The sequence below is a fragment of the Salmo trutta genome, chromosome 10, assembly GCF_901001165.1.
Source record: "Salmo trutta chromosome 10, fSalTru1.1, whole genome shotgun sequence".
In the NCBI taxonomy this organism is placed as follows: Eukaryota; Metazoa; Chordata; class Actinopteri; order Salmoniformes; family Salmonidae; genus Salmo; species Salmo trutta.
In genome coordinates, this window is record NC_042966.1 from 11,698,926 (window position 1) to 11,711,369 (window position 12,444).

The 12,444-nt window shown below is 43.9% G+C and overlaps 1 protein-coding gene across 1 annotated transcript in view; it reads left to right on the forward strand.

Moving 5' to 3' along the window:
- Positions 1 to 2,899: 2,899 nt before the first annotated feature.
- The window catches only part of LOC115201107 (rho GTPase-activating protein 22), a 34,841-nt gene continuing 25,296 nt past the window's right edge, over positions 2,900 to 12,444 (forward strand). The window contains exon 1 of the mRNA XM_029764398.1: positions 2,900 to 3,129. Coding sequence (XP_029620258.1) covers positions 3,087 to 3,129 — 43 coding nt within the window. The 5' untranslated portion in view covers positions 2,900 to 3,086. The remainder of the gene's footprint in view (positions 3,130 to 12,444) is intronic.

Sequence of the window (12,444 nt, forward strand, 5' to 3'; positions counted from 1 at the left end):
TGCAACCAGAGGGAAAAAAAATCTACATCACCTGTACTCCACACACAGAGACGCGTACAAATCTCTCCCTCGCCCTCCATTTGGTAAATCCGACCAAAACTCTATCCTCCTGCTTACAAGCAAAAATTAAAGCAGGAAGCACCAGTGACTCGGTCTATAAAAAAGTGGTCAGATGAAGCAGATGCTAAACTAAAGGACTGTTTTGCTATCACAGACTGGAACATGTTTCGGGATTCTTCCAATGACATTGAGGAGTACACCATATCAGTCACTGGCTTTATCAATAAGTGCATTGAGGACGTCGTCCCCAGGGTGACTGTACGCACATACCCCAACCAGAAGCCATAGATTACAGGCAACATTCACACTGTGCTAAAGGGTAGAGCTGCCGCTTTCAAGTTGCAGGACTCTAACCCGGAAGCTTACAAGAAATCCTGCTATGCCCTGCGACGAAACATCAAACAGGCAATGCGTCAATACAGGGCTAAGATTCAATCATACTACACAGGCTCCGACGCTCGTCTTATGTGGCAGGTCTTGCAAACTATTACAGACTACAAAGGGAAGCACAGCCACGAGCTGCCCAGTGACACGAGCCTACCAGACGAGCTAAATCACTTCTATGCTCGCGTCGAGGCAAGCAACACTGATGCATGCATGAGAGCATCAGCTGTTCCAGATGACTGTGTGATCACGCTCTCCATAGCCGACGTGAGTAAGACCTTTAAACAAGTCAACATTCACAAGGCTGCGGGGCCAGACGGATTACCAGGACGTGTGCTCCGGGCATGTGCTGACCAACTGGCAGGTGTCTTCACTGACATTTTTAACATGTCCCTGATTAAGTCTGTAATAACAACATGTTTCAAGCAGACTACCATAGGCCCTGTGCCCAAGAACACAAAGGCAACCTGCCTAAATGACTACAGACCCGTAGCACTCACGTCTGTAGCCATGAAGTGCTTTGAAAGGTTGGTAATGGCTCACATCAACACCATTATCCCAGAAACCCTAGACCCACTCCAATTTGCATACCGCACAAAAAGATCCACAGATGATGCAATCTCTATTGCACTCCACACTACCCTTTCCCACCTGGACAAAAGGAACACTTATGTGAGAATGCTATTCATTGACTACAGCTCAGCATTCAACACCACAGTACCCTCAAAGCTCAATACTAAGCTAAGGATCCTGGGACTAAACACCTCCCTCTGCAACTGGATCCTGGACTTCCTGACGGGCTGCCCCCAGGTGGGGAGGGTAGGTAGCAACACATCTGCCATGCTGATCCTCAACACTGGGGCCCCTCAGGGGTGTGTACTTAGTCCCATCCTGTACTCCCTGTTCACCCACGACTGCGTAGCCAAACACGACTCCAACACCATCCTTAAGTTTGCTGATGACACAGCAATGGATCCCAGACAACGATGAGACAGCCTATAGGGAGGAGGTCAGAGAACTGTCAGTGTGGTGCCAGGACATCAACCTCTCCCTCAATGTGAGCAAGACAAAGGAGCTGATCGTGGACTACAGGAAAAGGCGGGCCGAACAGGCCCCCATTAACATCAACGGGGCTGTAGTGGTGCGTATCAAGAGTATCAAGTTCCTTGGTGTCCTCACCACCATGAACTATCATTGTCCAAATACACCAAGACAGTCGTGAAGAGGGCATGACAAACCTTTTCCCCCTCAGGAGACTGAAAAGATTTGGCATGGGTCCCCAGATCCTCAAAAAGTTCTACAGCTGCACCATCGAGAGCATCCTGACCGGTTGCATCACCGCCTGGTATGGCAACTGCTCGGCATCTGACCATAAGGCGTTACAGAGGGTAGTGTGTATGGCCCAGTACATCACTGGGGCCAAGCTTCTTGCAATCCAGGACCTATATAATAGGCGGTTGTCAGAGGAAAGACCATAAAATTGTCAGAGACTCCAGTCACCCAAGTCATAGACTGTTTTCTCTGCTACCGCAAGGCAAGCGGTACCAGAGCACCAATTCTAAGGCTCCTTAACAGCTTCTACCCCCAAGCCATAAGACTGCTGAACAATTACTCAAATGGCCACTGGACTATTACATTGACCCCCGCATTTGTTTTGTGCACTGCTGCTACTCACTGTTTATTATCTATGCATAGTCACTTCACCCCTACCTATATGTACAAATTACCCCAACTAACCTTTACCCCTGCACACTGACTCGGTACCGGTACCCGCAGTATATAGCCTAGTTTGTTATTTGTATTTTTTACTTTCATTTATTTGGTAAATAATTTCTTAAATCTTCTTGTGCTGTGCTGTTGGTTAAGGGCTTGTCAGTAAGCGTTTCACGGTAAGGTCTACACTTGTTGTATTCAGCGCATTTGACAAATAAAGTTTGATTTGATTTGTATAATAGGAAACAGAGTGAATTATGCTATGCTAATTGATGAAGTTAAACAGGCATTCAGACTAGACTTCCCGATTGAACTTTCGTAAACGACATAATGAGGAAGAGGTAGACACCAGTGAGAGAAACAGAAGGAAAAGGAAGAACACAGACAGAGGAAGAAAAAGCTAGAAAGAGAGAAAATGACAGAACATTAGTGAAAAAGATAGAAGCACACGGCTTTAACCATTCAAGAGGGTAACTCCCAGCCATAGAGAGAGGAAGTGACAGGGAAATAGCAGCTCTCCTTCTTGTGTGTTTCAGCCCCATTGAACCTGCGATGGGAAGGGCATTCTAATCACAAACAGGCATTTACCGGTCGGTGTGGCATAGTAGTAGTGGGATGAGATACACCCTCCCTCCCCCCTACCCACCAGCGTGGTCTCCCCGGCGATGAATAATGTAGAAGGGAGGTGTGGAAGCCACTGAGCGTGTGCAAGGAGAAGGGATCCCTCCCCCTTCAGCCCCAGCCCCCTAGCCTGCAGCTGCTGCTGGTGCTGCCTACTGCAGAAGGTCAGTGGGAGAGAGAAGAGAATAGAGGATAGGCAGGAGAGGATGGTGTGTTGAGAACGAGGGATAGAGAGAGAAAAACGAGAGGGGTGGGGTGCCGGACGGACAAATGAACATGCTGAGAGGGGAAAGTGTCGTCCTCCAGCGATGACAGCCATGCTGAGTCCCAAGATCAGACAGACCAAGAGAGGTGAGCGAGCTGAGAGCGATGTTTTCTTTTCTCTACCACTACTATCTAACCACACTACTGCTATATACTGTATGTGAATGGAGCACATGGGCGGTACACATAGATCGTTCTACTATGATGCTGTCAATGACATCATCATCTCCTGTTTCATCTTGATGATGCTGACCAGATGCTTGTCTGTCAGTTGCTGCTTTTGATGTTCGCGGCATTGACACTAGAATGTGAATGACAAAATGATGCAGGTGTGAGAAGATTTCATGAGCGTTAATGTGAAATGATGAACAGTACTAGATATATAGAGAGATGAATTTGTAATCCGTATTCTCTTATTCTCTCTAAGATAAGATCAAATTGAGAGTGTATTAGAAACTAAATGGATGAATTAATTCATTAAAAGATATAAAAAATAAAATAGACTCAATTAGGTTTGTGGTTCTAAGATATGTACATTCTCTGCATAGCTTTTGTAATTGGAATGTAAATTGCTTATTTTTTTTCATTCAACAAAACACATGAAGAAATACAATTTTCGAGTCCTGGTCCATTTAAATATATTTCCTGGTCCATGGTAATCTCTTTAAATAGCCCACATCTCAGCTGTTTCACTCTCCCCATGATCATGCCTTTGAAGTACATTACCATGGTTTTGGGATGAGAAAGCCCACTACTGTAGTATACTACACAGCATTGACAGTAGTATTACTGACAGATGAGTTACAGGCACAGTAGTAGACACACATACACACACATACTATGCAACAGAATATATAGCATACAGTGAGGGAAAAAAGTATTTGATCCCCTGCTGATTTTGTATGTTTGCCCACTGACAAAGAAATGATCTGTCTATAATTTTAATGGTAGATTTATTTGAAGTTAGAGACAAAATAACAAAAAAAAATCCAGAAAAACACGTCAAAAATGTTATAAATTGATTTGCATTTTAATGAGGGAAATACGTATTTGACCCCCTCTCAATCAGAAAGATTTCTGGCTCCCAGGTGTCTTTTATACAGGTAACGAGCTGAGATTAGGAGCACACTCTTAAAGGGAGTGCTCCTAATCTCAGTTTGTTACCTGTATAAAAGACACCTGTCCACAGAAGCAATCAATCAATCAGATTCCAAACTCTCCACCATGGCCAAGACCAAAGAGCTCTCCAAGGATGTCAGGGACAAGATTGTAGACCTACACAAGGCTGGAATGGGCTACAAGACCATCGCCAAGCAGCTTGGTGAGAAGGTGACAACAGTTGGTGCGATTATTCGCAAATGGAAGAAACACAAAAGAACTGTCAATCTCCCTCGGCCTGGGGCTCCATGCAAGATCTCACCTCGTGGAGTTGCAATGATCATGAGAACGGTGAGGAATCAGCCCAAAACAACACGGGAGGATCTTGCCAATGATCTCAAGGCAGCTGGGACCATAGTCACCAAGAAAACAATAGGTAACACACTACGCTGTGAAGGACTGAAATCCTGCAGCGCCCGCAAGGTCCCCCTGCTCAACAAAGTACATATACATGCCCGTCTGAAGTTTGCCATTGAACATCTGAATGATTCAGAGGACAACTGGGTGAAAGTGTTGTGGTCAGATGAGACCAAAATGGAGCTCTTTGGCATCAACTCAACTCGCCGTGTTTGGAGGAGGAGGAATGTCAAACATGGAGGTGGAAACATTATGCTTTGGGGGTGTTTTTCTGCTAAGGGGACAGGACAACTTCACCGCATCAAATGGACGATGGACAGGGCCATGTACCATCAAATCTTGGGTGAGAACCTCCTTCCCTCAGCCAGTGCATTGAAAATGGGTCGTGGATGGGTATTCCAGTATGACAATGACCCAAAACACACGGCCAAAGCAACAAAGGAGTGGCTCAATAAGAAGCACATTAAGGTCCTGGAGTGGCCTAGCCAGTCTCCAGACCTTAATCCCATAGAAAATCTGTGGAGGGAGCTGAAGGTTCGAGTTGCCAAATGTCAGCCTCGAAACCTTAATGACTTGGAGAAGATCTGCAAAGAGGAGTGGGACAAAATCCCTCCTGAGATGTGTGCAATCCTGGTGGCCAACTACAAGAAACGTCTGACCTCTGTGATTGCCAACAAGGTTTTTGCCACCAAGTGCTAAGTCATGTTTTGCAGAGGGGTCAAATACTTATTTCCCTCATTCAAATGCAAGTCATTTTATAACATTTTTGACATGCGGTTTTCTGGATTTTTTTGTTGTTATTCTGTCTCTCACTGTTAAAATAAACCTACCATTAAAATGATAGACTGATCATTTCTTTGTCAGTGGGCAAACGTACAAATCAGCAGGGGATCAAATACTTTTTTCCCTCACTGTAGATACAGTACACACTAGGGCTAGGAATTTCCAGGGACTTCACGATACAATATTATCACGATGCTGAGGTGCCGTTATTATATAAGTTGCGATTCTCACGATTGCGATTCAATACTGCAATTTTATTGCAATTTGATGTTCCAAACATATTGCTCACTGTACAAGAGAGAGCATGAAAAAACGAGTTTTGATCAGTCATGGAAATAAAAGTGCTGAAATCATGTTGGCCCAATATTTTAAAAGAAGATGGAGAACAAGCTGTAGGATGAAAAATACCAGAGTTTTAGCACAGGGACAGCTGACTAGCGCTAGCTAGCGCTACCTCGGAGTCAAGTATTGATATAAAATCGTCCAAAATATTGTTGCGATATGTAACTTTAATCCATTTTTTCCCCCCATCACTAAAACACAGAGTACACACACACCAGCACAGCAGTGTTACACCTCACTGCAGCTGAACATCACGGCACAGTACTCACACCCCCCTCCCCCTAATCCGATTGATGCCTACTACAGTTTCTTAGGCAACGCAAACTCTCCACTGATTCTCAATGGGTTAATACATTCATCAACAGCAGATAGAGTCAGTGGGAATTATCCAGTGATGCACCTGTAGCTCCACCACCTCCTTCCCATGCATCATAAATCACACAGCAACCAGATTAATTAAATGGAATTTCTCAAATGGATTCCGTGCTTGGAGAAAAGAGCCAGGTAATTTATCCCCTGGCTGATAAGTCTACGCATTGTGACAGGTTAATGGATAGCTGTTCTCTGATTTTCGAGAGAGGACTGTACAGCCATACCATGTGATGATGAATCCACATCTCAAAAGTTAATTAACAACAGTGACTGGATATAGTCTATAGCAGGGGTGGGCAACCCTGTCCCTGGAGTGCCGCAGGTACTGCAGGATTTCGTTCCAACTTGGCACCTCACCTGACCAACTGAGCTGATTGATCAACACACCTGGTCTTCTAGGTTGGTTAAATCAAAACATGAAGGGCCTGCGGCACTCCAGGTCCAGGGTTGCCTACCTCCGGGCTATATACAAACTACATTACACTCTTAGAAAACAAAATAGTGCTATCTAGATGCTCCCCATAGGAGAACCCTTTGAAGAACCCTTTTTGGTTCCAGGTAGAACTTTTTGGGGTTCCATGTAGGACCCTTTCTACAGAGGATTCTACCTAGAACCAAAAAGGCTTCTCCTGTGGCAGTGGTTCCCAAACTTTTTATAGTCCTGTATCCCTTCAAACAATCAAACTCCAGCTGCGTACTCCCTCTAGCATCCAGGGTCAGGGCACTCTCAAATGTTATTTTTTGCCATCATTGTAACCCTGCCACACACACACTATACGATACATTTATTAAATATAAGAATGAGTGTGAGTTTTTGTCACAACCCGGCTCGTGAGAAGTGACAAAGAGCTCTTATAGGACCAGGGCACAAATAATAATGAATAATTTTGCTCTTTATTTAACCATCTTACGTATAAAACCATATTTATTCATTGAAAATTATGATTTTTTTATTTCACTAGGCAAGTCAGTTAAGAACAAATTCTTATTTACAATGACAGCCTAGTGGGTGGGTTAACTGCCTTGTTCAGGGGTAGAGCAACAGATTTCCACCTTGCGGGGATTCGATCTAGCAACCTTTCGGTTACTGGTCCAATGCTCTAACCACTAGGCTACCTGCCACCCCAATGAATAACTTACCACAGGTTAATGAGAAGGGTGTGCTTGAAAGGATGCACATAACTCTTAATAGCAAGATTTGCCAAGGCTGGATACTGTGAGTGTAGCCCAATTCAGAAATCTGGCACTGGCTTCTGATTAAATTTTCACAGAACCGCTTGTTGCAATTTCGACGAGGCTCTCTTGTTCAGATATTGGTAAGTGGACTGGAGGCAGGGCATGAAAGGGATAACGAATCCAGTTGTTTGTGTCATCCGTTTCGGGAAAGTTCCTGTGTAATTGCACACCCAACTCACTCAGGTGCTTCGCTATATCACATTTGACATTGTCCGTCGGCTTGAGTTAATTTACACACAAAAAATCGTACAATGATGGAAAGACCTGTGTGTTGTCCTTGTTAATGCAGACAGAGAAGAGCTCCAACTTCTTAATCATAGCCTCAATTTCATCCCACACAATGAATAGAGAGTCCCTGTAATCCTAGATTCAGATCATTCAGGCGAGAAAAAACATCACCCAGAGAGGCCAGTCGTGTGAGAAAGTCGTCGTCATGCAAACTTTAAGCTTGTCTCTCAATTCAAAAAACATGTCAATACTTTGCCCCTTGATAACCAGCGCACTTCTGTATGTTGTAAAAGCGTTACATGGTCGCTGCCCATATCATTGCATAGTGCAGAAAATACACGAGAGTTCAGGGGCCTTGCTTTAACAAAGTAGTGTCCAAAACGTCTTTCAAGCTGTCAGGCATTCCCTTGGCAGCAGAGACTCTCAGTGGATGCTGCAGTGTACTCAAGTGGCATTGGGAGCAACTACTTGCACGCGCGTTACCATTCCACTATGTCTCCCTGTCATGGCTTTTGCGCCATGACAGTACAGATACCAACATGAGCAGCAGCTACGTTTGGCTACATATGGACCGTTAGTGTAATTCCCGCGAGAGAGTAACGGTTAATGTGATTGGATGTTAATTATTTTACTAGGCTACCTGTCTATGACATTGTGTTGTTATTTCGCTGAACACTAGATGGTTTCATGTTATTTTTGGCAGTGAAACGAGGCTACTCAGGCGAGAAAAAAGCCACATCCAAATGTATAGCCCTGTTGGAAAATATAAATGGACTGTTTGAAAACGTGAAGAAAAAGAAATGTACAAAAAAATAAAAACAATTCATATTATTATAGTTTTTTTTTAAATGTGAATCACATTTTTATTTGGCGTACCCCTGACGGCATTGCGCGTACCCCCCGTTTGGGAATACCGGTCCTATGGGAACAGCCGAAGAATCCTTTTGGAATCCTTTTTCTAAGAGTGTGCACTACTATGGCAACATTTACAAATCATTCCTTCATTCCTCTTGGACCTACTTGAATTCTTCCAGTAGAGTCGAATTTGAAAGGGCAGTGTGGAAACTGGAAAACAAGACTCATGAGGCTTCCCCAAAATGTCTGTTTAGAGACGCCATAACCCCACGGTGTGTTATGTCTGAAACGCCACTGAGGAAATACATCTGGCTGGAATGACAGAATAATGAATAGAGTAATGAAAGACTTTGTCATTATAGTTTCATTTAAGACGATATTTGAGACGATGTTTGAGATCTCACAATACACCAATTGCGACATTAAAACAAAAGCGCTCAAACGAGTCTCTACCGACCATGCTTACGGTCAAACCAAATCAAATCAAATCAAATGTTATTGGTCACATACACATGGTTAGCAGATGTTAATGCGAGTGTAGCAAAATGCTTGTGCTTCTAGTTCCGACAGGGCAGTAATATCTAACAAGTAATCTAACAAATTCACAACGACTACACATACACACAAATGTAAAGGGATGAATAAGAATATGTACATATAAATATATGGATGAGCGATGGCCGTGCGGCATAGGCAAGATGCAGTAGATGGTATAGAATACAGTATATGCATATGGGATGAGTAATGTAGCATTTGTAGACATTATTAAAGTGGTGTTATTTAAAGTGACTAGCGATACCTTTATTAAATCCATTTATTAAATATATTAAAATGGCCAGAGATTTGAGTCTGTATGTTGGCAGCAGCCACTCTATGTTAGTGATGGCTGTTTAACAGCCTGATGGCCTTGAGATAGAAGCTGTTTTTCAGTCTCTCGGTCCCAGCTTTGATGCACCTGTACTGACCTCGCATTCTGCATGATAGCAGAGTGAACAGGCAGTGGCTCGGGTGGTTGTTGTTCTTGATGATCTTTTTGGCCTTCCTGTGACATCGGGTGCTGTAGGTGTCCTGGAGGGCAGGTAGTTTGCACCCAGTGATGTGTTGTGCAGACCGCACCACCCTCTGGAGAGCCTTGCAGTTGTGGGCGGAGGAGTTGCCGTACCAGGCGGTGATACAGCCCGACAGGATGCTCTTCAATTATGCATCTGTAAAAGTTTGTGAGTGTTTTAGGTAACAAGCCAAATTTCTTCAGCCTCCTGAGGTTGAAGAGGCGCTGTTGGGTCTTCTTCACCACACTGTCTGTGTGGGTGGACCATTTCAGTTTGTCCGTGATGTGTACGCCAAGGAACTTAAAACTTTCCTCCTTCTCTACTACTGTCCCGTCGATGTGGATGGGGGGATGTTCCCTCTGCTGTTTCTTGAAGTTCACAATCATCTCCTTTGTTTTGTTGACATTGAGCGAGAGGTTATTTTCCTGACACCACACTCCGAGGGCCCTCACCTCCTCCCTGTAGGCCATCTCGTTGTTGTTGGTAATCAAGCCTACCACTGTAGTGTCATCTGCAAACTTGCTGATTGAGTTGGAGGCGTGTATGGCCACGCAGTCATGGGTGAACAGGGAGTACAGGAGAGGGCTGAGAACGCACCCTTGTGGGGCCCCAGTGTTGAGAATCAGCGGGGTGGAGATGTTGTTTCCTACCCTCACCACCTGGGGACGGCCCATCAGAAAGTCCAGGACCCAGTTGCACAGGGCGGGGTCAAGTCATAGGTATTCCTCTTGGGATAGGGCAGATGGGATAGGGCAGTGTGCAGTGTGATGGCGATTGCATCGTCTGTGAACCTATTGGTGCGGTAAGCAAATTGGACTGGGTCTAGTGTATCAGGTAGGGTGGAGGTGATATGATCCTTGACTAGTCTCTCAAAGCACTTCACGATGACAGAAGTGAGTGCTACAGGGCGATAGTCATTTAGTTCAGTTACCTTAGCTTTCTTGGGAACAGGAACAATGGTGGCCATCTTGAAGCATGTGGGCACAGCAGACTGGGATAGGGATTGATTGAATATGTCCGTAAACACACCAGCCAGCTGGTCTGCACATGCTCTGAGGACGCGGCTAGGGATGCCGTCTGGGCAGGCAGCCTTGCGAGGGTTAACACGCTTAAATGTTTCATTCAGGTTGGCTGTGGTGAAAGAGTGCCCACAGGCTTTGGTAGCGGGCCGTGTCAGTGGCACTGTATTGTCCTCAAAGCAAGCAAAGAAGTTGGTTAATTTGTCTGGGAGCAAGACGTCGATGTCCGTGACAGGGCTGGTTTTCTTTTTGTAATCCGTGATTGAGTGTAGACCCTGCCACATACGGCTCGTGTTTGACACGTTGAATTGTGAATCTACTTTGTCTCTACTGTATACTGACGCTTTGCTTGTTTGATTGCCTTGCAGAGGGAATAGCTACACTGTTTGTATTCGGTCATGTTTCCAGTCACCTTGCCATGATGAAAAGTAGTGGTTTGCGCTTTCAGTTTTGTGCGAATGTTGCCATCAATCCACGGTTTTAATAGTCACAGTGGGTAAACATCACCAATGCACTTGCTAATAAACTCGCTCACCGAGTCAGTGTATACGTAAATGTTGTTGTCTGAGGTTACCTGGAACATATCCCAGTCCACGTGATTGACCCTCCAGGACGGGTGTGTGTTAGGGATGAATGGCGTGAACCCGGTTACCGAGATTTACCGGGATTTACCGCCCAAAACCACTCCCTTTTCCCGGGATAAATAACTGTGGGAAACCAGTAAATTATAATAAACTATTTATATGAACAGCATGGTGTAAAACGGAACTGTTAAATTGTATTCAATGTTTAAATCTGTCTTCTCTACGGTGTCTGAATGATGAATCATCAACGCTCAGTGTGGGGACAGACAGACATCTCAGTATGGAGCGCTGTTCAAGATGCATGTAGACCTATCATCTCATCATGGCAACTTTTTTTCTTTTTAGGCCTACATCTGCTGCAGCATAGTCTATTCTACAGTAGTATAAAGACTGAATGCGTGTCTAATTTACCCATATGCATCTGGCTTTCGGGGGTCTCCTCCATTCAAATTGCATCTAAAATGGATAAACCTGTTCTAGATTGAAATAATAGCCCAATATATCGATGTCTTAGCCTATCTTTCAGGTGATACATTCAATGCAGTATTAGCTTTATATTTAGCTAATTAACGATGGGTTAAGCATAATAAGCTTCTAACTTAGAGCCTCTGTCTCTTGCGCAATATGCAGCTGTGCTCCGTTGGCTTTTTTCCTTAAAAAATGAAGTTGCATGAAGGAAAAGCTAGACTAGAATTGCTTGCTGGACATAATGTTTTTTTTGCATTTTTTATACCAATACATTATTTGAAAAGGGATGCAAGTTTGCTGATTGTTAAATACAGCAGCTAATAGAACTCGGGTAGTTTGAAAGAAGAGCGAAGGTGAGATGGCAGTAGGCTATAGCAGCTACTTCTTCATACCCATGACCTTTCAATCTTCCTGAAGAGAAGTGACAGAATTCTGCATCTAATTCTAGTCCTATATTTATTCAAGGTTGTCATTAGAATGATGCAGTTAAGGACAACAAAACTTATTTCATTTAACTGTTGAACGCAATGAAGGAATGAACAACAAAGAGAGAAAGAGGAGGTATGCTAATAACATTAGGGGAAATACAATATTATGAAAGGTATTTATGCGTCAGCCTACTAATTATACGAATAGGCCCTATTATATTTCAAAATTAAAGTCAAATTCGCTAGCCAATACTTGTAACTTTGTAGGTCTCATGTGCTGCACCAGAATCGCATGTTCACTCCCTGCTTTATCATGGTTTGAACGATGTGCGTAATTCCAGTCCATATAATACAGTATAATACAGTACAGTAATACAGTTCACACTCAAAAAGATCAGCCTACTGGAGCTAGTTTCATTTATTTACCCAGGAGAGCATATAGCAAGCTACATCTATGGCCTTTTACGTTTTTCTATCATATATTGGATAACGGCACAATGTATGCTCACAAAATGTATTTAAT